The sequence below is a fragment of the Coenobita brevimanus genome, chromosome 1 (genome assembly GCF_032717465.1).
Source record: "Coenobita brevimanus isolate Jiangsu-jjx chromosome 1, ASM3271746v2, whole genome shotgun sequence".
Classification (NCBI taxonomy): domain Eukaryota; kingdom Metazoa; phylum Arthropoda; class Malacostraca; order Decapoda; family Coenobitidae; genus Coenobita; species Coenobita brevimanus.
Genome location: NC_136954.1, coordinates 58,781,645 through 58,809,156, shown reverse-complemented (window position 1 = coordinate 58,809,156; position 27,512 = coordinate 58,781,645). Strand labels below are relative to the sequence as shown.

General features: G+C 41.9%; 1 protein-coding gene across 1 annotated transcript in view; it reads left to right on the top strand.

Moving 5' to 3' along the window:
• LOC145398976 (uncharacterized) overlaps positions 1-27,512 on the top strand; it is a 63,992-nt gene that overhangs the window by 10,934 nt on the left and 25,546 nt on the right. The window contains exons 2-6 of the mRNA XM_080271741.1: positions 383-558; positions 6,830-9,440; positions 9,646-9,707; positions 10,068-10,175; positions 15,866-16,044. Of these exons, the coding sequence (XP_080127867.1) occupies positions 383-558; positions 6,830-9,440; positions 9,646-9,707; positions 10,068-10,175; positions 15,866-16,044 (3,136 nt within the window). The remainder of the gene's footprint in view (positions 1-382; positions 559-6,829; positions 9,441-9,645; positions 9,708-10,067; positions 10,176-15,865; positions 16,045-27,512) is intronic.

The following is a 27,512-nucleotide window of genomic DNA, read 5'->3' as shown; positions in this document are numbered from 1 at the left end:
ATGATTTCCTGGCTTACAGGAAACCATTAGGCTCGTCACTGAATGTAAAGCTGCCTAAAAAGGATAGAAGTGTTAAAAAAAAAAAAATGACAGGAAAATGAGAGAAATAGGGAGAGAATGGCAGACATGATAAAGAAGAATGAAAAAGATACAAGGAAGAAGTAGGCAGCATTACATCAAGTGAGAGGATGATGGTTGCCACCACCTGTCACAGGTAAACATTTATCAAATAATCAGTCACTGCTTTTGATTCTCTTGCATAATCGTTCATGCATCTTGATGCCAGTTTGCATATTTATGCGTAATGTTAGCTACTGCTCAGTTATCACCAGTGTCTTTAGTTGTCAATACAGGTTGTGAATAAGACTGATTTGGTTTACAGATGCTGGGTTGTATGAAGAAGGTATGAACCTTGATGAGAAGCGTCAGATGCTCCACCTAATAGAGGAATCATGCCAGACTGCCCAGCAGGAGGAAGAAGAAAGACAGCAGTTGAGGCAGAAAGAGCACCAGGCCCTGTCAGAAAGCCTTAACAGGTCTTACCAGAGCAACTCTCAGGTTAGCTGCACACGGATTTTAACCACACACACACACATATATATATATATATATATATACAATATATATATATATATATATATATATATATATATATATATATATATATATATTTATTTATTTATTCTTCAATGGCTACAATATTCTGTTTACCATAGAGGAGATGTCTTACTCTGAAGAGCTTAGTGAAAGCTACATCTAACCTCTTCAGTTTGAAAAGTCTACCCCAGTATCAATCAAAACTGGAGATAAGAAGCACATACAGTATATAATAGGGGACCTGAAAATGCAAAGTATTAATTTTTTAAATCGTATTTACCGTATTCACTTCAGTGGCAGGTAGCATCTCCTTTGCACTTGACATCTTTCCACCTCCGAGAAGGCATGCCTTTGGCAAATTATGCAAGGTGTTAGGCTCCAATGTGGCTCAGCTGTCCCTGACATCATCCTGAAGGAGCTGATAGGGGGCCCGATGTTGGATAAAAATCTCCATTCCCTGTGTGGATCTCAAAATGGGTGCATATGGTCCCTTATCACCACCAGATAAATTGCAGCACACATGGTAGCATTTCTTAAAATGCTGCTAGGTATCAATGATGTAGTATGATTTGATCTTTGCAGTGTATTGTAGGTTGTGCCTGTTGCTACTCGATGGCCTCTGTATGCAGTCAGCACACACACGAATGCACTTAAACTTGCTTTCGTCAGAGAAACACTTGTTCATTCATTGCTCAAGAGGTTTGGTGACGATATATCTTCGCAAAATTCAGTCTTTTGTTTCACTTAAGCGGTCAATAGCATTTCCTAAGCAACCTATCAGCATGAGAGATAAATGTGGCATTGATATTCACAAATGGTACAAAGTGACGTTCTCAAGCATTGTAGGGTACATTCTTTCTGTTTCTGTGGATGAGATGAATGGATTCTTCAGCCAAATAGATCATAGCAATGCAGCAGAGTTCAGGTTGGTCTTTCTCAGCTGTCCTTTGCGAGGTTTTAGAGGGAACCATGTTGGCAGGGAAATCTCGACCAGCTGCTAGGATGCGCGTAACGGTTGCCTTTGAGCATGCCACTCAGTGGCAGATCTCAGATCTCGTTAATTTTCACTTTTGTGCTCCTTGGATCCCATGTTAGGCTTTTTCATATCTTGTGGTGGTACTCCCAACCATGATAAGTGATATGAGGGGCAGTAGCAGAGTAAAGAATGGTTGTTACCTAAGTGGGGACGATGGGAGGTCAGGGTGCTTATATGTGCATCTTACCTGTTCCACGGTTTAGCTGGCAGTGGTATGGGAATATGGTGATCAGATGTGACAGCATTGAATATTTTCAAGACACTACCAATTGAGCTTCACCAATACCCTATATGCTGACTGGCATGTAAAGAAGAAACCATTTTTTTCCTATGTGCAGTAGACCGTCACTATAATGAACTAATTAGAGGAGAGCCGGTAGTCTGTCATATTCGAGGGTTCCCCCTGAGGTGGGATTTCAAGTACCAAACATGTTTGACAATAAATTAGTACAGCAGCATATTCTAGTACTAGAAATGTAAACTATACTCATTTTACTCTAACTTTACCCATGATTTTGCCCTTTTGCAGCTACTTTACATCCTTGTCATGGCACTTCTTCATGGTTAGTACAGTATTACAATAGTCTGTTATTACAGCTCAGTAACTTGATGGGGAGAGGACAATTTCAGGCCAGGTTGGAGTAAAAAGGATACAAAACACATGTGTTGCAACCCGTTGTGCCCCTTTTAATGGATATTGTTTGAAACCACTGCAGCCAATACAGTTAAATACCTGGGTGTGACTGGTGAGGCCCGGGATCTAACCTACCCTGATCATCCCTACGTGTCAAGTGGGGTTGGTGGAGGATTAGTGCCCCTCCCTGTAAAACAATTAACTCTAAGCCGTTGGCCACCCCGTTTGGGATACATGGCTTCTGGCAATGAATGAATGAATGAATGTTTGATATGGCCAACAGAAGTTTGGTGGGCTTCATGGCATCTGCTAAATCTGATACTGTATCTCTTACATTGGGGTCCATTATAGTGAGGTTCTACTGTATTCTTATGCAGTACTGTAGTATAGTAAATAGGGATAGTAATATACTGTACAGTAAGGCTTACCTCCAAAAGTAGGGGTTCTGCACTTGTTGCAGAAATATGCCTGACACAGGTAGCCATACTGGCCCCACCAAACCAATGTCAGGCCTGGAGGTGGTTTAATTACTGTCAGAGTCACCCTCCATCAGCACTAAAGGTGATGGTGCTGGGGTGTTGGAGGGACTGGGGATCATCAGGGATAGTGTTGGTGATGGTGTAGGTGTCCCTTGGTCAGAGGTTGAGGGCAGAGACACATAAGATTCAATTGAGGGGAGGCTAGAGGTGGATAGGAAGGAAATGTCTGATGTCCAACTGTCCTTCCTTTCCTTAGGTTTATGTGGTAGTGGTGGCTTGGAGAAGTCATCAATCTTAGTCTGCTATGGGCATACATCTCCCTCTGGTTCTTCCTACTTCTGGTTTTCATTTCCCTCAGGTGAGGGTAAAGCACTTCGAGATCCTCAACATTGCTGTCTATGAGGAAGTCCACAAGTGTGTCAACACTATCGCTGGCTTGAGATAGTCTGACTTTGCTAGTAAACTCCTTCACTTCCTTCTCAGCCGGTACCTCCTCTGCAATCACTTCCACCACAGTTTCCTCTTCGGACTGGATGTGGCAGCCAGGATCACCAGCATCCATATCCATCCATTCATTGATGTCCTCCATGTGCACTTTAGCCTTGCCTGCTTGGTGAAAGGCCTCCCTGCACTCCTCTGCAGTGAAGCCCAGAAAATCTGCTGCCTCCTCCTGTTGCTGCTGCCTGTGCTCCCTCTGGCTGAATATTGCATTCCACACAAGAATAAGTGTCCTGGTGGCCACAAGGTCCCATGCCTTCCTGATGTTCAGGACAGTGTCATACATGTTATATTTCTTCCATGCCTCAAACTGCACTGCCCTCTGGTGTCCTGTCCTTCCTCTGGTTCTATCTCTGCCACCAGAATGTTGTCCAGCATCAGCTTCCTGTAATGCCACTTGAAAGTGTTGATAATCCCCTGGTCCATGGACTGCAGGATGGAAGCTGTGTTGGCAGGAAGGAACATGGCCTTGATTTTCGCATCATGGTTGGTCAGCACTTCCTCTGAGGGATGAGCTGGGGCCTGGTACAGGAGCAACAGAGACTTAACCTCATCTGGGCACACATTGTGCTTCCTCATCTGGTACCGTACCCCTTGAATGAGGGCACAAAGCAGTAAAAAAGCCAAGACCTGGTTATCTTGCCTGTGGACCCAACCTTGGTATGCTGTCATAATCCACAGGCAAACTTCATGATGGGTCTCATTGCATGTTGTTTCTTTGCATTGCCCACCACCATTGGCCTCAGTCTGTGTGAAGCATCGGCATTTGCACAAGAGGACAGTGCCTGGAACACAGGACTGGCCTTTCTTGGCACATGTGGTATTAGGCAAGGCTTTCCCGAAATGCCCAGTTTCATCAGCATTATAAATTTGCCTGCCCTGAAGGCCTGTCTCCCTTTTAATCTTATTTAGTTCCTCAATGAAAGGCCGAGCACTTTCAAAGTCAGCAGTGCACTTCTCACCCACAATTTTTCTGTGTGTAATGTCATGTCGCCTACTGAATTGTGTTATCCACCCACCATTAGGCACAAAGTCCTCGATTCTGAGTTTCACAGCAAACCTCAGTGCATCACTCTGTATCTCAGGCCCACGCACAGGCAAGCCCTGGTTACTATCCTGTTTGTACCAGCTGTAGCAACACTGCTTCGGCTTATTTTTCAAACTTCAGTTTTACCAGAAACTGCCTTTCCAACATTTTAGATTTTTCACTAACACTAGCAGCCACCTCTGGTTTCAGTTTCACTTTCTTGATTTCATCCATGTGTTTACATAGGTCATACACTTGGGTTTTCTTTACCCCATACTCCCCATCACTGCGCCAAGGCTTACTCTGTGCTCCATGTTCTCAGTTATTTCCAATTTCTGGGCAAGAGAAAGCCTCACCCTCCCCTTCTTTTCCTGAACCTTAGGCATGGTTCGTAAAAACTTTGGCTCATTGGGGGGGTGGGGAATAAAATAATAAAAAATAAGGCTGCAGTACGAAGGCAAAGCCTCACACACGTGGAATTACTCGTACTGCTAACAGTAGAGTGATCACGTGAATACTGTATGACCCACGTGACGTCACCCACTCCTTGCTGTTGCCACTATTCAGGCAGGTTGGTGGGGACATGTGGCAACACTGCACCTCTGACCAGGGGAGCTGTCTGCAGTTGGCTTGATCATGCACTCAATTTACAGAACTTCAGAACGGAATTACCTTAATGGACTTATTCTCAGTTTTGCAGAAATTTTCCTTTAAATGGGGGGAGGAGGGAAAACTGAAAAAATTCTTCTGCTATCTCGGGCTTCTGCTATCCTGTATTGGTGTTCGTTAAATTCAGCACCTGTTGTATATATGTAATTAGATACTGGAGGGTTGGATACAGATGGGTTGATCATCAACAGCAACTCTCAGTTGTCATCCCCCAAGATGCTGTGGACCATTCAACCTTTTCCCGTGAAGGGAGGAGTGTAAATTCTGGCTGTGCGTGTAACTCTCGCTTGAGAGCTTTCAGGACAGTTGTGTAGAGACATTTTACTTCTAACTCTCATAGGAAAGTTACTATTCATCATATAAAGGCCACTTTGGTCTCATTTTGAAGATGAAGAGTTTTGCTCTGTCATACATTGTCCAAAAAGACATTATATACAAAATAAAATGCAAAAAAAGTGACCAGAATTTAGCTGACATGCTAAAGTTTTACACTCTTTAAAAAAATATTCGCCAAAAAAAAAACTATTCAAGAAGTAATAATATTTTTTGCTTCAATACGTAGCAGAATAAATTTCCTTTCCAGTAATGCATTATTTGTTGTATTTTCTTAAATAATAACGCCGCATATATACACGAGAAAAAGGAGCATAAGTGTTCGGCGAGTTGTCAAGAGGTGTACATCCTACATGTGAGGAACCTCACACCATACTGAGCCAAGCAAACCAAGTGAGCATGCACACACCAGGTGTGGCAGGCTTAGCTCTGCCCACTTTAGTCCGTCATCCAACAAAAATGACGACTCCCTAAATATTTCCTTAGAGATTACATTGGATGACGGGCAAAGTCGTCATACTGACGTCAGAGGTTGACAAACGCATGACGACCCAGGTTGTCATTGGTAAGTCTAAGAGTTAATATACAGTCAGCTCAGGTAATTTGCGGTCATTTTAGTGTTAATACCTACTGTGACTTAGAATTTCCTCGATTTATAAATAACTTGACTTAATGGGAAAATTACTTGTGAGTCTAGCGTCTTTACAAAGTTGCCCCCCACTACCATACTTACACCTGACTAGTCACCAGCGAACACTAAAATCCTTTCTAAACAGCATGTAATGCATGTATTTAATGGGAATGAACAATATTGTTAGGTTCTTACCTGACTGTGACTGATGACAGTGCTTAAGTGGACGGTGGAACACCAACAGTTGGATTTTATTTACTACACTGGCATACATCATGTTGTAACAGGATTTGTGCTGGTGTAATTAAGTATAACTGATTCCTTTTATATATCAGTTTAGATAATATAGGAGGGGCTGTGTCTGTGAACTTACCATAGTTTTTCAGATATACCAGTAACTAAAGAACTGTGTAAGGACATACATTCCTAAACATGGAATGCCTAGTTTTGTTTGTATGATTTACACAGTTTGAAATGTCAACATATACCATAGAGATGTGTAAGTTGTTTGTATATCACTCACAGTTTTACAATCTCTGATTTAGTGGTCTGAGGCACCAGTCAGTTTGATGGTTATGCATTATGGATAGGATTGTATCCTCAAGAAGTTGTTAAAGAGTTTTCAGTCATATAATGTCACCAAGGTACAAACCAATCACTGTAAAATGTTCTGGATTACAGTAGCATAGCCTCAGACATGTACACCTTGCTAGGGATAGCAAAAGACTGATTGTTGTTACCACTTTGCTCCTGTTTATATATCCATTACTTTAGTATAACCTATTGCTGTAATATCATCCTTTTTAAATTACCTTACTGTTGTCATAAAGAGCACAGGAAACATACAGTATACAGTATGTTATGGTTTAATACAAATTGTCATAGTGGTAATTAGTGTTAACTTTGTATTAATTATTTATTTAAGGGTCATCTTGAAGCTTATGGTGACCAGAGTGATGAGGGCCAGAACAAGGAAGAGTTGGATAAGGAAGGTTACCTAGACTGTGATTCCCTGACTCCAAGTCTGTATATTGGGTCAGGAGACCGTCAAACTCCCTCTAGTAGCTCAGCAGGGAGACAACAGACAAGCCAGAGTTTCACCCCTACCCTCTTGCAACAGAAAAAACATAACAATGCCCCAAGTCATTCACAAATGGGAAAGAGCCAGACACAAAGTCAGTCTTTGCAAAAGGGAAAGACCTGGAGCCCAGTTCACTCACAACAGGGGAATGAGAACAACTCCCCATCAGTGAGTGAGAACAACTCCCCATCAGTGAGTGAGAACAACTCCCCTTCAGTGGTTCAGTCCCAGTTTGGGGAATCCTTTCATACTCCAACCCATGACCATGTCAACTTGTTTACCTCTGATCTCCAGCAGCTGAAGACATCAAGGCGAAGGTTGCAGCTTGGTGAAGAAGTGAATACAAGTGATATTAGCCAGGAGGACCAGCCACAACAGGAGGATGATAATTGCCAGGAAATAATAATGGGGAGTCAAGAGAAAGCTGGAAACAACTTGATAGGTTCAGGACTGAAGGTGAATGCTCGGAGGCCCTTGAGGGAACAATACAGCCCAGAACTTTCTTCACCTAACCATCAGCGCAGCCTGTCACCAAAATGTTCCCAGCAGCTTTTTTCAAGCTGTGGCAGTGATGGCAGTTGGCGAGCAGTCCATGACCGGATAGACTCACTCATAGGCTCCTCACCAGTCACCAGTCAACTGAACAGATCAGACAGAGCCTCTTCTTACTCTCCCAAGACTAGGGGCATCAGCACAACTTTACAGGAGGCCACAGTCACCAGCTCTCCTCAGAAAAAGACTGAAACACCAAAACCAGGCTCAGTACTTATAGAAGACAGTAATGATATTGATGGAGTCGATGTGCTGCCTCCGTCCCCAGAAGCATCTACAAGTTACCACAAAAAGTCACAGTTGCCTGACTCTCATGTTAATTCATGCTCAACTGGTGATACTGTACAGTGTAGAAAATCTTTACAGCTGGCACATAAAATTGAAGATGATATAATGGCAGACACAGATTCTCAGGGTGTAAATTTCTCACTTGGAACTGACTCTTCTAAGGTTACTGGAGTAGACAACTATGATTCAGACTCAACGGATATTGAAGATGATTCTGCTGACAAGTACAAGTTAAAAAGGTTAAGATGTATTGATGTGTTTTCCCCTGATGTCAGTTCAGTTATTCCCATGACTAGACGTGGAGTAGAGAGGCAAGAAAGTCCTGGTAAAGCATATATTAAGCACAGCAAAGAATCTCATGAAGAGTGTCGGAAGAGGATACTGAACTTAATAAATCAGGAAATGAAAGCCATTCTTGAATACCAAATAAATAACATAAAAAAGAAATTGAAGTGGTCAGCCCCCATCGTAGTAGACAGGAGACTGCGTGACACTCTTGATCGGCCAAAGCTAATGAACAAGAGGCAACAGGGAACAGAGAAGGAGGGGAATTGTGAGCAGGAACAGCCTCGGCGAGCACTTAGACTGGCCCTGAAAGAACAACGTGACACTTCCACCACCTGTGATGACTTGATGCCTGATCTGAGCCCAGCTGAAGATGGCTGGATTGATGTAAGCAGCAGGAGACGGGGAAGAAGGAATGGTAGGCAACTGGGTCTTTCTCGGCTTTCTACCAAACAGCCCAGGGCATCCATATCAACACCAAGGCCAGGGAACAAATGTGAAGACTCAAATCACCATAAGGAATTCTTCAAAGAGGGTATGATTGCAGATGATTTAGATGATTTTGAGATTTTCCCAGAGTTGTCTAAACAAAGACCAAAGGAGACAGGAAAACCTACTGATAAAGAAGGTAAACAAGTAAGCACATCTAGTTCTTCAGTATCATCTTCATTTAGCAAAAGTACACACAAGAAATCTATGAATGAAGACATCAGTATGGAGGTAATGGAAGCTGATCAAGCGCCCAGAACAGAAGTAATAAATTTGGAAATAGCAGAAGAAGAAGCAGCTGTCATTAATTCAAGACAGCCGGAGGAAAAGAAAGTCAATGAGAGCCAGCCCAAGACATCAGGAAAACGTGCCCCAAGAAAAACCTTCATGCTGCCGTCAACTATTAGCAACAAGGAAACTAGCACTGACTTGCTTCTTGTAACTAAGAGTAGCGATATAGAGGAGACTTCTGTTGATGCTGTAGAGAAGAGTTCCCCTCCCCAGCCATCAACATTATCTGCAGTGATAGGAAGTGAGGATATGGGAGCACTCACTCCCACGGGGACTAATAAATGGATGAGGACTCAGTCAGTTCAGTCTTCCAGTGGAAAGAAAATGAAAGCTTTAAGTATTGTGAGTTCATCGGGAATTAAAGAAGTAAATGAAGAGAACCCAGGAGCAGGAAACACTGAGGACATATGTGTCCTGGAAGAAGACAGCACTAATGGCCCAAGTCTAGCTAAATATCCTAGACGAGAGGCAAGGAGAGGACGAGGGGGCCAACAAGAACCCATACGACCACCTCCTGTTAAGCTCAAGAAACCTACCCAAAAGCATAAAGGTTAGCTTATGACATTACTCATCCCTGTTTTTTTTGCAGTATGATAATACTGGCAATCAGCCCACATAACTCATTTCTTCATGTACTGGACAGATTTTTGAAAAGCTATGTTGGCACAGTCTGCTAATATCATAATGTAACAGTTACTTTTATCATCTACTTTTCTTTGTTGACACTAACTTTTTGTATTTTCTGGTTCCCTCAGATGTCAGGATAGAGGCAGCTACGGGTCCATCATCCAGCCAGGCACCAGAGCCTCAGATTAAGGTAACTGATTATGTGGGAGATAGAGTGCTGAAGGTGATTGAAAACAGAATAGAGAAGAGTAGGGAGAATTTTAACATTATACGGGGCCAGCCTTATGTAACTTTCCTACCCCATTCTCAGGCCAGGGATGAGTTTCCAATGAAATACTTGTGCATGTCTGGCTTGCTCACTGTATTGTGCCATGTATTTGAGCCATGAAAAATTACTAAAGAAAATGACATGCTGCCGCATCATCAGCCCGGAATCAGTTGGCCAATGGATGACACGTCGGTGCATCATTGGCCCAGAATAGTGTTCAGATTGATTAATTATAGGATAAATATTTACTGTGCTGAAGAGTATTATGGATTTTCTTTCCAGAATCACAACAGCCATGGAACTGAGTGTATGAGTGTGAAAACAGATGAAGTTGAGGAAGAGATATCTTGTCCAATCTGTCAGCAGTATTTCCCCCAGAAGGAGATAGAGGTATGATTATTACTATTACTACCTGTTCACATGGCCATGTAGAGTGTGAGAGGTGTGAATGAGAAGAGCAAGAGAGTGGAAGTAGTGATTGTATTCAAGAGTGTGAAATATGCCGTGATGGAATTGTATGAAACAAAGATGAAAGGTTGTGAAGTTGAGGAATGGGAGGGTATGAAATCTGTAAGATTGGGCATGAATGGGCAAAGAAGAAGCAAGGAAGGAGTTGCATTGTTGATGAATGAAGTGTGGCAAAGTAGAATGAGAGATTACGCGTGTGTCGTCCCAAGATGTGTGTATGTCAGGTTCAAGTTTGAGAAGGTGAAAGTGGCAGTGATTGTAGCATATCCTCCATATGATGACAGGAATGACAGAGAGAAAGACAGGTTTTGGGATGAGCTGGTTGAAGTAATGAGATAAATGCCCAGGAGTTATAAAGTGTTTGTAATGGATGATATGAATGGCAGAGAAGGCATTGGTCCTGTGAGTGATTTAATGGGTAGTAATGGAGTACCAGGAGATAATGACAGTGGAAAGCAACTAAAGGACCTGTGTCAGAAAAGGAGGTTGTGCATTTGTAGTTCTTACTTCAAATATAAAGATGTGCTTAAATTTACATGGTACAGAGGGAATGGAGATTGTATTGAAAGGAGCCTGATTGATTCAGTGCTCCTATAGAAATCACTGTTGGGAAGTGTTGCTGATACATGGGCAGTGAGAGGATGATGTGAAGGTTTGTCAGATCATATGATTCTAGTATGCAAGATCAAGCTGAGAGGAGTGAGATGGACCAAGAGAGAGAGTAGCAGTCAGGGAGAGAGACTGAAAGTTGAGAAGCTGAGGATTGAAGAAATGGCAGATGAATGCAGGGCCAAAGTAGGGGAGGAGTTGGAATCAGAGAGTTGGAATTAAATGGATCTGGACAACATGTGGAATGCATACAGGGATTGCTTAGTTAGGAATGCTGAAGCGATGTGTGATGTGGCAAGAGTAACAACGAAGAAGAAAGGTATGGCATGGTGGGATGAAGAGGTTTAGAGAGTAGTGGGGGAAAAGAGGAAGAAGTGGCTCAAATGGATACAGGACAAAGTTTCATTTGAAATAAGAACTGGATATATTGAGATCAAGAAGCACATAAAGCAGCTAGTGAAAAGGAAAAAGAAGGTGGAAAATGAAGATCTAGGAAGAAAAATGAATGCAAATTACTTCAAAAACAGGAAGTTATTCTGGAAGGAGGTGTGGAAATGTAGAAGTGACATTGAAAAGAAATTTGAAATTGTGAAGGATGTAAGTGGTAGATTATTAGCCTATGGGGATGAAGTAAGGACCAGATGGAAAGAATATTTTGAGTCTGATGAATGGGAATGGAGAGAGCTGAGCGTCTGTAAACATGATTTGGTTTTTGGGATGTGCAGAGAAGGATTGCAGCGCCAGGAAACATGACACTTGCAAAAGTGAAGAACACTATGAACTGACTGTAAAATGGGGAAGCAGCTGGGGTTGATGAGGTGTATGGAGAGATAAGTTAGTGGAGAGAGTGGAATGTAGTGCTTGTTGGAGATATGTAAGAAGGCATGGATGAGTGAACCTGCCAGCAGAGTGGAAAAAGGCTGTGATTGTACCCCTGTACGAAAATAAAGGTGAGTAAATTTTGTACAAGAATTATCGTGTTATAAGAAGCCTAAATCATTACATGCTTGCAGAGAGGTTGATGCTGGGAATGGTTGCTGGTACGAGGGCTGTGAGAGGACAGTGTGGATGTCTGTCAGATCATATGATAGTGGTATGCAAGATCAAGCTGAGAGGAGTGAGGTGGATCAGGAGAGAGAGAGGAGCAGTCAGGGAGAAAGACTGAAAGTTGAGAAGCTGAGGATCAAAGTAATGGCAGATGATTACAGGACCAAAGTACAGGACGAGTTAGAATCAGCGAACTGGAATGAAATGGATCTGGACAGCCTGTGGAATGCATATAGGGATTGCTTAGTTAGGAATGCTAAAGCAGTGTGTGGTGTGGCAAGAGTAACAACAAAGAAGAGAGGTATGGCATGGTGGGATGATGAGGTTAAGAGAGCAGTGGAGGAAGAGAGGAAGAAGTGGCTAAAGTGGTTACAGGACAGGGGGTTCAGTTGCAATAAGAGCTGAATATTTTGAGAGCAAGAAGCACGTAAAGACTAGTGAAGAGGAAAAAGGAGGTGAATGGTGATCTAGGAAGAAAAATGAATGCAAATTACTCTGAAAATAGGAAGTTATCCTGGAAAGAGGTGTGGCAATGTAGAAATGAAAGCGGATAGAAATGTGATGGTGTGAAGGATCATGGGGATGAAGTAAGGACCAAATGGAAGGAATATTTTGAAAGCCTGATGAATGGGAATAGAGAGAGCAGAGTGGCTGTAAACATGATTGGTTTTGAGAGTGTGCTGTGCAGAGAAGGAATGCAGTGCCAGGAAGCGTGACATTTGCACAGGTGAAGAATGCTGTGAATCGGCAGCAAAATGGGAAAGCCGCTGGGGTTGATGAGGTGTATGCAGAGATAATTAAGTGTAGTGGAGAGAGTGGAATGAAATGCATGTTGATGTGTAAGAAGGCATGGATGAGTGTACGGTTCCAGCAGAGTGAAAGAATTATTGTAGACAAAGTAAGAGAGATATCAGAAGTCTTAGTGAGTGATGAACAGGGTGGCTTTAAGAGTGGCAGAGGATGTGTGGATCAAATATTTGCAGTAAGACAGATAGTGAAGGCATCTGAGAAAGACTATAAGGTGTTTATGGCACTCATGGATCTGGAAAAAGCATATGACAAAGTAGACAGAGAAGGATTGTGGAAGGTTTTGCACATGTATGGTGTAGATGGTAAGCTGCTCGGTGCCATCAAGAGTTTTTATGATGATAGGGACACATGTGTAAGGGTAAATGGTATCTAAGTGCGTGGTTTACAGTCATTGTGGGCATGCGACAAGGTTCTGTGATGCCCCCATGGTTGTTCAGTATATATATATGGATGGGGTGATGAGAGAAGTAAAAAGAAGAGTAATTGAGAGAGGGATGGCATCGGTAATTAATGGCGATGGATGGAATATCTCAAATTTGTTGTATGCTGATGATGCAGTGCTACTTGCAAATACCAGACAAGACCTTAGTAAACTAGTGCAGAGTTTGCTGATGTCTATGAGCGTCGTGCCTTGAGAGTAAATGTTGAAAAGATTGAAGTGATGGTTATTGAGAGAGAAGGTGACTTCCAGTGTGATGTTACAGTGAAAGGAGAGAGACTGGAATCAGTGAGAGAGTTGAAATACCTGGGTACAGTGATAGAAAAGAGAGGAAAATGTGCAAAAGAAGTGGAAAGTAGTGTGACACAAGGAAAGAAAGTAGGTGGTGCTATGAATGCCTCGATAAGAAATAGAGGTTTGAGTGTTGCAGCTGCACGAGGCTTACATGCAGGAGTGTTAGTGCCAGCTTTGACATATGGATGTGAGACTGTCATGTGGCATGAAACTGAAAAGTCAAGAGTGAGAGCAGTGGAGATGTGACTGCTGAGGAATGTATGTGGTGTATAGAGAGTGGATAGGATACGAAACAATGTGATTCATGACAGATGCTGGGTGAGGAAGTCTGTGGACACCAGAATCAAAGAGAGTGTACTGAAATGGTATGGTCATGTGGAGAGAGTGGATAACAATAGAGTGGTGAAAAAGTTACAGTATATTGGAGTAAATTTGAAGTGGGAGGAGGTAATGTAGGCCAAATAGGAGGTGGAGGGATATGGTGGATGAGTGTGTGAGGAAGAGAGGCTTGTAAGTCAGTGAGGCTAGGGGACTGACAAGAGATCAAGCTGCCTGGATGAATGTTGTGAGAAATGCATGATCACGGTTTCGGCACCCCTTTTAACATGAGAGTGTCCGGACTGACTCTGTTGGGTATGTTTATGTGAAGGTGCAGAATGTGGTGAATGTTTCTGGTGTATCAGATAGAGCCAGGATTCCAGGGGCTTGAATCATGAGTGAATGGAAGTGTGGCCTATTGAATTGAGCAAACTTGGGCTGCCTGGATGTTGCTACTCCTCACCCAGCCCCAGAGTGGGAAATGAGGTTGATGATGATAATGGTAAGTCTGTTGAGTGTTGTAGGGAAGATACATAGAAGAATTATTATAGAGAAAGTAAGAGAGATATTAGAAGGCCTAATGAGTGACAAACCAGGTGACTTTAAGAGTGGCAGAGGTGGTGTGGATCAAATATTTGCAGAGACAGATAGTGGAGAAGGCTTGTGAGAAGGACTATAAGGTGTTTATGGCATTTATAGATCTGGAAAAGGCATACAACAAAGTATGCAGAGAAGGATTGTGGAAGGTTTTGTGCATGTACAGTGTAGATGGTAAGCTGCAAGGTGCCATTTAGAGTTTTTATGATGGTAGTGAGGCATGTGTAAGGGTAAATGGGCATCTAAGTGAATGGCTTTCGATCAGTGTGGGCATGTGACAAGGTTGTGTGATGTCCCCAAGGTTGTTGAATACATTAATCCCCCATATATCCAGACATGCAATATCTGGACCTGTGTGTTGTCAGGATACTGGACCTTGGCTCTATAAAACCATTATCTGAATGTACAGTGTGTTTTTATCCAGAAGTAAAAGTCCCCAAGAACTTCGGCCGGCTCGCCAACAAGTTCAAACATTTGGTATCATGGTCACAGGGCTCTAGCCGTGCGCAGGAAATTGGCCGTAACCCACAACCTGAGCCTAAATTTCCATCTGCCCCTGGACTGAGTGGTCAAAGTTGTGTGCTGGTCCGATCACTCCCTACAATCCTCCAGCACCCGAATAATATTGACCGTAACCCACAGGCAGTGTAAAAACATCCGTATGCATCCCCACCAAATGTCCAAAGTCGCGTAGCCACTGGGATTCGCCTTTCCCAACTTCCACCGTGTCTAACAGAGACTGCAAGCCACAAGTCAGGCAAAAGCACCCATCTGCTTCTACACCGAATGTCAAAAGTCACCCGGTCACTGGGAGTTGTGTTTCCAAACGGCCATTGCGCACATAAGACAGACCACAAGTCACAAGTCAGGTGAAAGCGCCTGTCCGCCTCGTGACAGAAGGGTGAAAATCTTGCCCACAGCCTCGCTTCTCCCTTCCTCCTGTCCCTCCTCCTCCTCCTCCCATGTACCCCGCCTTGCTAGCCGGGCCTCCTGACTCCTTCAGTCCCTCCCCTCCTTTGTGCTGAAAGCACTGACCAGTGACTTTTTAAAGTTTTGGCAATTTATTCTAATACAATTGGTCTTATCAAAATTCCACAAAATCCACGAGAAAGCTCATGAAATTCTGCATCTAGACATGTGCTTGACTTGCGCCAGGTGCGGGCAAAATTTTGCACTAGGATGGTGGGAAATTATATGAAGGTAAATTTTACTCTTGAACAACATTGATTCTCACTGCAGTTTTGTTATTTTACCCATCAGTTTTCTGTGTTTTTATTAACTTATAGTATAAACACCAGGAAAGATGTTGGTATATAATTTATATTAATACAGAATAACAAGTTTCCATGGCATAAAGACAGAGTGGGAAAAAGAAGAGAATGAGGAAGGTGTGTGAGGATAAGGTAGCCCGGAAGCGCCTGTCATGGCCATCCCCTGTCCGGGGGTTCCCAAGAAGGATGGAGTTATTGGAGATTATGATGATAATATAATTTTGCAGGTACATGCATCAGACTGCACAGGACAGGATGAGAGACAGTCACCTGTGAGAGGGAGGGATGGGAGAGGCAGCAACCGGGAGAGGAGGCGAGGGTGCAAGAGGAAGACCCAGAATGATGCTGAGATTGAGGAGATAATGGACACCTCACAGGCATCAGGCAGCAGTGTTAACGAATGGAGGTAACTTACCCCCTCCCGCTGTTGGACCCTTCACTCCTTAACACCTTGCAAGTAGTAACTTTTTTTTCCATATTATTCTTGCAACCTTCAGACAGTTTTATTTAGCATAGGGGAGAGATTTCCAACTGAACAAGCCATTAAAGGCTGTATCTTCAGGGGGGAAACCTCTTGTACTGAAGGCTGTATCTACATCATTGAGTTTGAAAATTGTGTTCTAAGGTTAGTAAAATTGTCTGGATATAGCAAAAACTAAATACAAGGTGTGATGGATTGTAGGGGTTAATTCTCCAAGGCAATAAGACACACTCAGCTGAATATCATTTGGCATGGACTGGAATAAAAAGGTAGTTATTATTTTCAAGAGAGTTAATGGTGACAACATCAACTCAGGCTGTTATGGCTCACTCAGGTGAATGTAGTACAGTATAATCATGTGAAGCATGAGAGACTGACTAGAAGAGTGTATGTGAGTTAGGAGAATGGTGAGATCAAGGATGAGGTGGAGGGATGAAGTGGAGAGATATGTGAGTGGGGGGGTGGGTTTGAGCTGGAGGGAGGGCAGTCAAATGGTAGAGGACATAATGACATGGAGGACCTTTATTTGTGGCCACCCCTTACAGGGTTAGGGTGTCTGACAATAGGCAGAGAGATAAATATTCATGTGCCATTATGTGGAATAAATACTTGAGGTGTCCCAAAAGAGTTAAGATTAATAAGGCTATCTAGTGGTATTAAAAAAAGGGGGGGAGGGGGGAACTATAATAAAGACTGTGATTCTACTGGGGGGGGGGTACAGTTGGGCTTGCTATTAATCCTTTCACTGAGTTTTTTTTTTTTAAATACAAATAATCTAAGTTGACTTGAATATAAATACTGTACTGAGGCATACTGACGGCAGTGAAAGAGTTAGTATTCTTCTCGTAGGAATGGGGAAAGAATATAACTATGTATTTTGTTTAATATCCAGTAAATTATCATGCAGAATTTGCACTTTTCTATTCCCACTTCCAGCCACTGGGTCGTTTCTTGCTTTAAAAATATAATATAAATAAAAAAATAAGAATTTCCTCTGCACATGGAGGGAGACTTTTACTTTGTGCCATAGAAACTGGCAGTGAGATATTACTATACTTTGTCCAGTTAAATTCACCCTAAAAATTGCCATCTCACCATCTTTAATGCTAAGCTCTAACAAGGGATTAACAATAGAATATGGTGTTTGTCACAAAGAAGTTATACTGAAAGGATGTACAGCATCAGCATAGTCATATTTTGCCAGTGAGCCATGGGAAATAAACTGCAAAGTGAAGCAAATCTCCACTTAAAGTTCATTCTTTTTAACTTGATGGAGATTTATATCCTTCACTCCTTCTGCAGATAAGAAGCAGAATAATAATAATACCCAACAGTAAACTCTCAGTTATCTTTTGTCGCAGTATACGACCCAACGGAATTTCTGGCACTGTTGGCTCAGCTGTATTAAAGCATTGTCCGGCAAAATTATGCAACATTTGGCGCCGAAAAGGGAAGTAACTGGCAGTTCTATGCAATGTACAGCTGTGAAGCATATTAACCGGCTCCTACATGGTAGCCAACCAGTTCTGTATTACTATACTGTATTTTATGTTTAGTTTTCATCTTTTACTCATGGAAAAGTTTTTAGGCTAGAGGGTCGAGATGGATAATAACACAATATCCCGCTCAGTGCTGAATATTGAGCTGACAGGGGGTTCTATGCAATATCTGGCATTTTGCTTTATTCAGCGTAGGGTTTGGCTGAATTACATCGGATAATTGAGAGTTTATTTTAATAATAATAATGTGGTCTTATGCATCTCAAAAGTGCCAGTTCTTCCATCAAGAAATTCACTAGTGCTCAACTCACTTTCAGCACTTTTACAGTAAAAAAATGAATAAATAACTATGATATCCTTCATGTATAGGCATATCCCGAAATCCGTTGGTGTTGTGTACCAGTGGGAGTGTTCGGACAGCAAGTTCCCAGATATTGAAGCAAATTTTCCCATAAGATACTGAAGAAAAGCCAGAGATGCATTCAAGGCCCAAGCTCAAACTCTTATACACCTTACTCAGTCAATAAAAAACGAAGGGGAAAAAAGTTTATATATATATATATATATACTGTATATATAAACTTGAAGATAAACATCCAGGGCATCATCTGGTGAAAAGAAAAAATCTCTCTCCGTCTTTGCGTAGGACCGTGTGTAAGTTTACGTACGGGAGTAATGAAAAAAAAAAAAAATGTTTTTGTTTTTGTATATTATAAACTTGAAGATAAACATCCAGGGCATCATCTGGTGAAAAGATAAAACTCTCTCTCTCTTCGTCTTTGTGTAGTGCCATGTGTAAGTTTGCATAGTGGTTGAGTTGATTACGTTGATGCATGGCCAGCACAGCCTTGAAAGTAATAAGACACAATTTAAATCCTATTCTGGCCTTTGCTGGCAACCAGCGTAACTAAATTAGGGATATGGTAGTTGGGGTTCGTGAGATAGGGCCAGAGATAAACTTTGCTGCCTTGTTCAGCAGAGACATAATTCTTTAGTTTATTATTTGGAAGACCAGTCCATAACGAACTGCAGTAATCAGCTTAAAACAAACCCACTGTGTGGACCAGTGCTACAAGGTCTTGCAGCTGTCTGACAGAGTACAGGTTTCTGATGTGCAGATTACAACCTCTGACAGCTTTATTAAATTACTATGTGCATCATCATTTAGTTTTCAGGTACAATGTACACCAAGTTTTGGACAAAACTAACTGAATGAGGTTGTGACTCACCAGTCTGTAGTGTCTGGGCATTATCAGCATCACCACCCCTCCTATTTCCTCAAACAATGATTATTTCTGTTTTACCATCATTTAGGTTAAGTGTCCTCTTTGCCATCCAGAGTTTAACCCATGGATTGTGCAATTACCTTTTTTTATCCCACCCCGTGGTGCGCAAAGAACAAGTTTTTTTTTTTTTTTTTTTTTTTTTTTCCCTATAAACTTGATAAACACCCAGGGCATCATCGGGTGAAAAGAAAAAATCTCTCTCTCTCTCTCTACCCCCATGTCATTGTGTAGGGCCATGTGTAAGTTTACGTACGGGAGTAGTGGGGGGGGGGGAAAAAAAAAAAAAAAAAAAAAGCATAAACTTGAAGATAAACATCCAGGGCATCATCTGGTGAAAAGAAAAAAAATCTCTCTCACTCTCCGTCTTTGCGTAGTGCCATGCGTAAGTTTGCATAGGGATCGAGTTGTTTATGGTGATACATGGCCAGCACAGCCTGGGCTGTGGCTTGCAACGCGATGCTACCCACCCTGAGCTGTGGCTCGCAATCCCTGGGTTAATATCAGTCATCAGGGATTCCAGTTTATTCTTGGTACAGTACCATTAATATCTGCCAATGTAGCATAAAGCTGAATGTTATCAGCATAAAAATAAGACACATCATGTGCACCAAGTGCAGATGATAAACTACTCTTACAAATTGTGAAGAGATCTAGACCTAAAACAGATCCTTGAGGAACTCCAGACAGAAGGGGAACTGAGCATGAACAAGTGTTGTCCACAGCTACTCCCTGAGATCTGTCAGACAGATATGACTTAGGAAATAAAAGAACATCATCACAGTCACCTTATAATTGCAGGTCATGTAGCAGTAGTTCATGAAACATATACTGTGTCAAAAGCTGCAGACAGATCCAACAGAACCAAGAGCAACATCCTGTTGCTTGTGTTCGGAATCAAGTTGTCTTGAATCTTTATTAGTGAGTGGTATCTATATGCTGACAAAACAGGAGGAACAACTACTTTCGAAGAAGTATCTGTTTACTACTTAACAGAACGTCTGTTTCATGTTCAAGCAACTGTGACACAATGTAGATCAAGTGGTCTGTACTGTATGGTTTTTAAGAACTCTGATATAACAGTTAACTTTGTTTACATTCAGTGGATGAAATGATTAAAGCACATGGCTGCATGGGCACTGTGAAAGAAGCATTGTCTAATTTGTTGCTTATGCAAGATATCTTAGCTGTTAAGAATGAACAAATTTGGAAGCCAGTTGGGCATCAGATACAGAGGTTGATTTATCAGTTATTTCCATCAAGCAGAGTATAATTGAAGCCAGCTGCTTTTTATTTATTTATTTGTTTATTTTTATTTTTATTTTATTTTTTTTTAAATCACTACCACACATCTGCATTATCTTATACATTGCCTTTTGGGTTTTTACAATATGGATGACGGCCCTTTTTGCCAACACATAATGCAAACAGTTCTGTTCAGTTCAATACAAGCATCATTCACATTTTGCTTTCCTAAGTTGCCTGCTCAGAGAATTGAAAAATTGACATGTGGACCATACCATGGAGAATTATCACGTACAATGGTAGTCGTTATCACTTCAGAACAACAATGGTCAAAGACAGACCCAATGCCATTATTATATACCATCCATCCATCCATCATCCAATCCTACTTTGCCCCATAAGGAGCGTAGAAGCCCCGGGCTAGGCATGTTGGTCCTGACATTTAAGATGAGAGTGAAATTATTATATACAACACTGAATATTCAACAAATCATCAGAAGAAAGATCAGAAGAATCAAAGTTGTTTAAATGCTGATCAACTTCATAACACATCAGATGGCAGTCAGTATTCCCATAATTTTACCTGATCATTTTCTTATAAGAAGAGGTTTTCAGGATTTCAAACCCAAAAGTATTCAATGTATTGTTTGAGACAGATGATGGGATCAATTGAATCAACCTCCATGTCCAGTATGCAACTGCAATTAACGGGATAAAATGAAATCGAGGCCATGTCCCGAGATATGAGCTGATTAATACATGATTGAAATTATTTTGGTCAGTCAGTTCAAGGAATTCTGAAGAAAAGGGTTTTAACTATCTGTCAGTCCAGTCATGAAATCACAACAAACGATCAGCCTACCAGATTTAAGAGAAAATACCTAGAAATTGGCCAAACTCCTCCATGAAGCCACAGTCCATGTGAGGATGGCCTAGTTGATGAATAACTGCATTCCTAATCGTTTGGTGATGTAAATTTATCAGTACATCCATAATTATTTATGAAAATGGAATAAACTCAGAATTCTTGTAAGAAACATTCATGAGTGTCACAAAAGGCTTGGGAATATGTATTACAGAATGTGTCTTACACAAAGCACTGCAGACAATATTTATATCAGAATCACACAACCAGGTTTCTGTCAAACACAAAATGGCAAGCTCATGCTGATTTAAAAGTTCGCTAATATAGTATACAGTAATTTTGTTTAATTTTTCAAGGCTCCATCGTGCTTGCATGTGTTGGCCTTGGTCACCTAAAGGCGTCTCTCCATGCTGCTTGATCAATGGCAGCCTCTCTGTTCAGTCTCTTAACCCAGAGGTCACACTCAATGACCTTGTCCCACTTCTTTTTCAGTCTACCCCATGCAACCCCACCCCTAATATTAACGCCTCACTTTCTGCACCCAATTATCATACCCCATCCTCTCCACATGCCCAGACCACCTCAATCTACCTCTCCTCATCACAACACCAATACACTCCAGTCCCATCCTACCTCTCAACTCTTCCGTTGTAAACCCAGACCCCCCAGGCCCTGCACGCAGGGACGCACTGCACATCCACCTAATCATTGTCATTCCTGTATGTTTGAGCCTGCGAATATCCTCTTCCTTTACTGCCCAGGTCTCACTACCATACAGTATTACACTCCTACTACATGCTGCATACAAAAAGATTCCTTAGCCTGTAGAGAGAGCCCTCTCAATGTCAGGAGATGCAACAGCTCCCTGAACTTCTTCCAAACACTTCTCACCCTAGCCACAGAGATAGCTCCAACCCCACCTCCAGCACATAACATGTCTCCCTAATAACAAAACTCTTCCACACACTTAAGAGATTCACCAGCAAGTTCAATCCTTTCACGCCTAACAACCTCCACCTGCTTTCTCCGACACGCCGCACACATAAAATCAGCATTATCTTGTAGTCTACCTCTAATGCCACTGTATCTCTTATCCACTCACTTGTCACAAACACTACACAAGATGGAATTACATCCCACACCCCTGTAGCAAATTGCACATGGCCACTCTCCCTGTTTGACAGTACTGCCTCCAACCATAGATGGCATTACTTTTGATTTGTCTGCATCTACTCTTAAGCCCTTGTGCCCCATACCATCTCTCCCCTTCCTAAATCTTTCCTCCACCTCCCTTTCATTCTCTGCAATTAACACCATATTATCAGCATACAACATCTCCCACAGGAGTCCATTTCTGAAGTCATGTGAGAGGGCTTCAGGTACCATGATAAACAAGGGTCTCAAAACTGACCCCTGATGCATGCCAACATTCACAGGAAAGTCATCTCTCAAATCTCCATTCACTCTTACCTTGGTGCGAGCACCCACATATATGGTCATAACCACACTAACTAGCCACTCCTCCATCCCAAGCTTTCTCATTGCCCACTTCACCACCTGTTCAGGGACTCTGTCAAAGGCCTTCTCCAACTCAACAAAAACAAAGTACAGTTCCCTTTTCTTTCCTATATATTTTTCCTGAAGCTGTTGAACAATGAATATGGCATCAGTGGTTCCCCTGCCTGGCATAAGCCCAAACTGCATCTCATCAGTATTTACTCTTTTTCTAATCATACCTTCTAGAACTCTGATCTAAAAGCTTTACTCCTCTATAATTTCCTCTTTCCAGGACATCACCCTTCCCTTTGTACACATTGACAATTACACTCTTCAGCCAATCATCTGGGACAACACACACACACACATATATAATCATATTTATCAGGTCAGTGACTAACCTCACTCCTATGACTGAGGCCTTTGACATTTCAGCAGTCAACCCAGACACACCTGCTGCCTTCCCCACCTGCATCCTGCCTATCGCCTCACTCACAGCAGCAGCATCAATCAAAGGCCAAGGGCCAAACACTGGATCTGCTGGCTCCAAACCTTCCCTGTCCTGGTCAAACTCCTCATTTAACAACTGACTATAATGCTCTCTCCAAGCATCTTTAATATCCGCACTGTTCACCACTACCCTTCTTTCATCATTGTTCACACACTGCTCCCCTATAATATCCCGATTATCCCTCACCTGATTTGCCACCTTAAATATCATATTTTTCCTTTCCCCATGATTCAGTTTGTCAAGTAAAAGTCTCTGTGACTTAGACTTCACCCTGTGTACCTCACTTCTAGTTTGTTTTATTCTGAATGGCACAAATGTTTAGAAGACCGAGTTTTAACTTACTCGAAGAGGAGGTTGTCAGTTTTTTGAGTGGACAAAGTTAGTGTTTTCAGTTAATCTATTCCTGTGGGAAGTCATTAGTGGACAATCTGTACTAGATGCGAAATGAGCCACCAACTGAGAATCATCAGCTTCTTGATGCCCTATGGAAGAGCATGTTTATGCATTTGGGAGAGTTTTTGTTTTCACAGTCTTTACATTTATGGGCTCCAGCACAAAAAATACATTTTTGTTCATTACCCTTTCTAATATACTTTTAAGATGTGTGACCACGACCTTGAAGGTGGTGACAATGCATAACCCAAAATCTTTCAAGGGCATGACATCTTGTAAGACCTACTGTACAAAGAAGTAATAGCTGTTTAGTGATGGAGGAGTACACTTAAGGAAACCTCTTTGAGATGGCATTTTAGTATCATTCTTAGTTCTTGTAAAGAGAAGGTTGCGAGTACAACCACTTTCCACGAGCATCTTTATTTTTGTGTCCTTATGCTTGAAGTGATGTCAGAGTCATCCAGGGAAACAGCAAGGCCTGTCACAGTCATCTTTGGCAGGAGTTCCTTTGGCTCAGATATTTGGTAAACAGCATCAGAAGCAAAACTTGATTTCACTGCTGCACTAGTGTCTGCCTTAGCTTTTTCTGTGAGGAGCTTAACAGTAAGGGCTGCTGATCTTGTCTCCTTATAGCTAATAACTGAAATAGGCTTCAGTGCCCTCTCCACACCTCCAGTAGCTGCAGGCAACCTAGCCTTTTCATTCTCAAGGCCATTCTTTGGTTTCAACACTGGTACTTGTTGGCTATTTTCTGTCGTGCCACGATTCAGATTGATGATGAGATCATTCCTTTTCTTCCGCAGCTCCTTCACTTCTTGTTTCAGGATGTCAGCAGATGATATCAAGGGTTCATGAGGAGTTGCTTTGTAACGATGATCCTGTCTTCCAAAGCTTTCAACCTCAAAGATATATCAGCCATAAAACTGTCTAGAGCACCTCTCAAAAGCGCCTCAACCCTGTTCGCAGTATCAATCTCCATTCCTGCTCCAGCAATACACACATCACAGCTACCATAGTATACCATCGGATTCCAGGCTGCCTCTGTGACATAAAATTGTCATCATCGTCCTCCAGGCCAACATATGTGAGGTGATGCCAGTTACCATAATGCCAACAGTTCAGTGCCTCGGCTGACTTTGCACTTGACTATCTGCATCCCGGGCATCGAGTCGTATCACCCATGTCTAGCCCAATGAACAGCCTGGGTAATCCCAGGCAGCACTAATGTTGAAAGTGGCAGACACTAGAAAGAAAGGATAATCAAGAAAGGGGGGGGGGAAGAAAAGAAAAGAAACACTGGTAGATGTTAAGTGGCACCCTACCTGTTGGTTGGAGTGGCAGATGTTAAGTGGTAAGCTACCCACTGGTTCCACTTGCACAGACACTGAGTGTAATAATGGTGTGCACCACATGAAAATGGGGAGAGGCTACCCAACACCTGTGGATAAGAGTAGGGGTAGTTGCTAATATTGTAACTTTTCTCAGTAATAAATGTCAAAACAGATGGTCATGCTCTGTGCAACAGCACACCTTGGATTTACCTCATTAGCAATGATATTGCCACAACTTACAGGTTTACATTCTTTCCATAGCACATCTTTGTGACTAGCATCATATTCAAGTGTTATCTTTTTATAGCTCAGTATTATGATGGAGAGAGAAAGTGAACTGAGTGCAGTTAAGTTGGGTGAGCTGTAGAGTCCTATTGTAAATGGTCTTCCCAGCGCTGCCTTCCTTCTTGAAGACATGTTACTAGTGTCTGGCAACACTCTTAATTTCTTCACCATGAGGGATAAAAATTTTCTAAGCTGTATCAGTTTGTCTGGCAGTAGCAAGAATTAAATGAGGAATGCATCATTTATTGAAGGGCTTAATTGTGATAATTTCTAACCCTTCACTATGAAGGGTCCATCTTTCCTATGCTGAGCAAAATAATAGGCTGTAGGAAGAATGAGATTAAAAATAAACTGGTCATTCTAATGGAGGGGTCGCTGCACTTTTAAACTGTCTTCATGCATCCCCCCATCCATGATGGTGGGTGCATAGCACCCATCTGGTAGCAAACTCCCACCCCTTTTCTGTCCGGCTCTCTAATGCAAGAGTTAACCAGTACTCCCAGCCCTTTATGTATGCAATAGGTTAACTCTGGAACGGTCTTCCTCTGTCTGTATTTCCTTCTGCCTTTGACCTCAATTCTTTTAAACTCAATGTGTCCAGGCTCAAAATTATCATTATTTTTTTTTTATTCATGGAAAATATTGCTGGTTTCTAGCCTTTGGTTCCTTGGTTCTTGCATAAAAGGTAATAATAGACTAGCAATTATTGGCTGATGACTCAAATTACCCACAGGAGTAGTTCATATGTAGAACACAAGTAAGTCCTTGTTATGAAATGTAATGATTAGACGGATGTGTAGTGCTTCCTTGAATGTGAGGCCTGGGTGGGGGAGCTAGCACTGTGACTGAAGAGTCAAGAGGAAGGGTGGGACCTGAGTATAATGGTGCCGTAATGAGAAGGGGCAGATTGAGGTGGTTTGGGCATGTTGAGTGGATGGAGGATGACATTTGTATGTGGATGTGAAAGGTGTGAACATCGGGGATAAGGTTGTTAGAGGCAGACCAAAATGGGCCTGGGAGGAGGTCATAGAGTATAATCTCAGGGACAAGGGACTGAAGAGGGGGGCTGCCAGAGATTGAACAGTGTAGAAAGCCATGAGTTGATGACCATGGCTAACACATGCAAGCATGTTGGAGCCTTTATAAACGATACAATGAACAACATGAAATGGACTTTAAAAAAGCTGACATTGTGAGAACTTCCTGTACATAATGATGGATAAAAAGCAAAAAGGAACTGATAACTGATAGTACAAAGGAACATAAGTTTAAAAGGACTTTCTGTGTAATGACAGATAAGAGGTGGTATTTGTTCCACGTATCAGCTATGCTTATCTTTATCTCCTGCATTGTCAGTGGTAATGTCTGTATCTGACAAACAAACGGGACGAGATCTGGAAATTAAATAACTGAAAACTTGTATTAAGGCACAGAATGCATCACTGTGGTCTTCACAACACTATATAAGGTACAAATAGCATTTCTCATAATTTCCATTCAATAACTGGAACTTTGCCCTATTTTCTAAGTACATTCATCCATCATTCAAACTATTATCCCATCAGAAGCCTAAGGGCCTGCAGCCAGGCTAAACAGTCCAGACATTCAAGGCAAAAGTGTCCAGTAGTTTTTCCCCTTAGTGGTATTACAGGAAGAGTAAACCCCAAGTACAGTATTCCTTGGACCCATATATAGTAGGCTGCACCCAGTTGTAATACCTGATACTCACCCACCAGGTGTCTAAAAATTGTATGGCAACTGGGCTAATGCACTATAGATCCTTCACTTTAACTTGGCCCAGATTTTCATCCTTTTGCAGAATATTTGACAGAGTTCATTGCCATACAACAATACTGCTGCTCAGCATCCTTTCCATAACAGTGCTTTGTGACTAGCATCATATTCTAGAATTAATCCTTTGTTACAGCTCAGTATGCAGGATAGAGATGGCAGTCTTAGACCAAGTTAAAATGAAAAAAGTGCACAGCATGAAGTCCCACAGTTGATCTCCCCGCAGGTATCAGAGAACTGTCCCATAAACGGGAAAGTACTAAAGTGTAACAGGGAAATCTTTTCTAAATAATCACCAATATTTAAGTGAAAGTTATCAACTGGAATTGATGTTGAACTAAGTGATGACAGTACAGTATTGTGTTATATATGATAATTTTACTCAATGCCCCCCCTCCCTCCCCTTCCCACTTTTTTTTTTTTCAGTATTATGATCTGTAAGATAGTTCTGCTTTAACTGCTTCCTTATACTCTATGAATCCTACCTAGGCAAGTTATTAGTGGGAAATAGGATGATGATGATTTGCGTGGGGCCATGTCTATGTGGTTACTGAACCTGCACAATATTGGATTCACAGAGAAGTGAAGGTGGGAATGTTGTGTACAGTAGTGGTAAAATATGCATTTGAAAAAGAGGACCAAAAGGTATCATCAAAATTGTTGCTAGTAAGACAAGTGTTGCTATGAGATGAG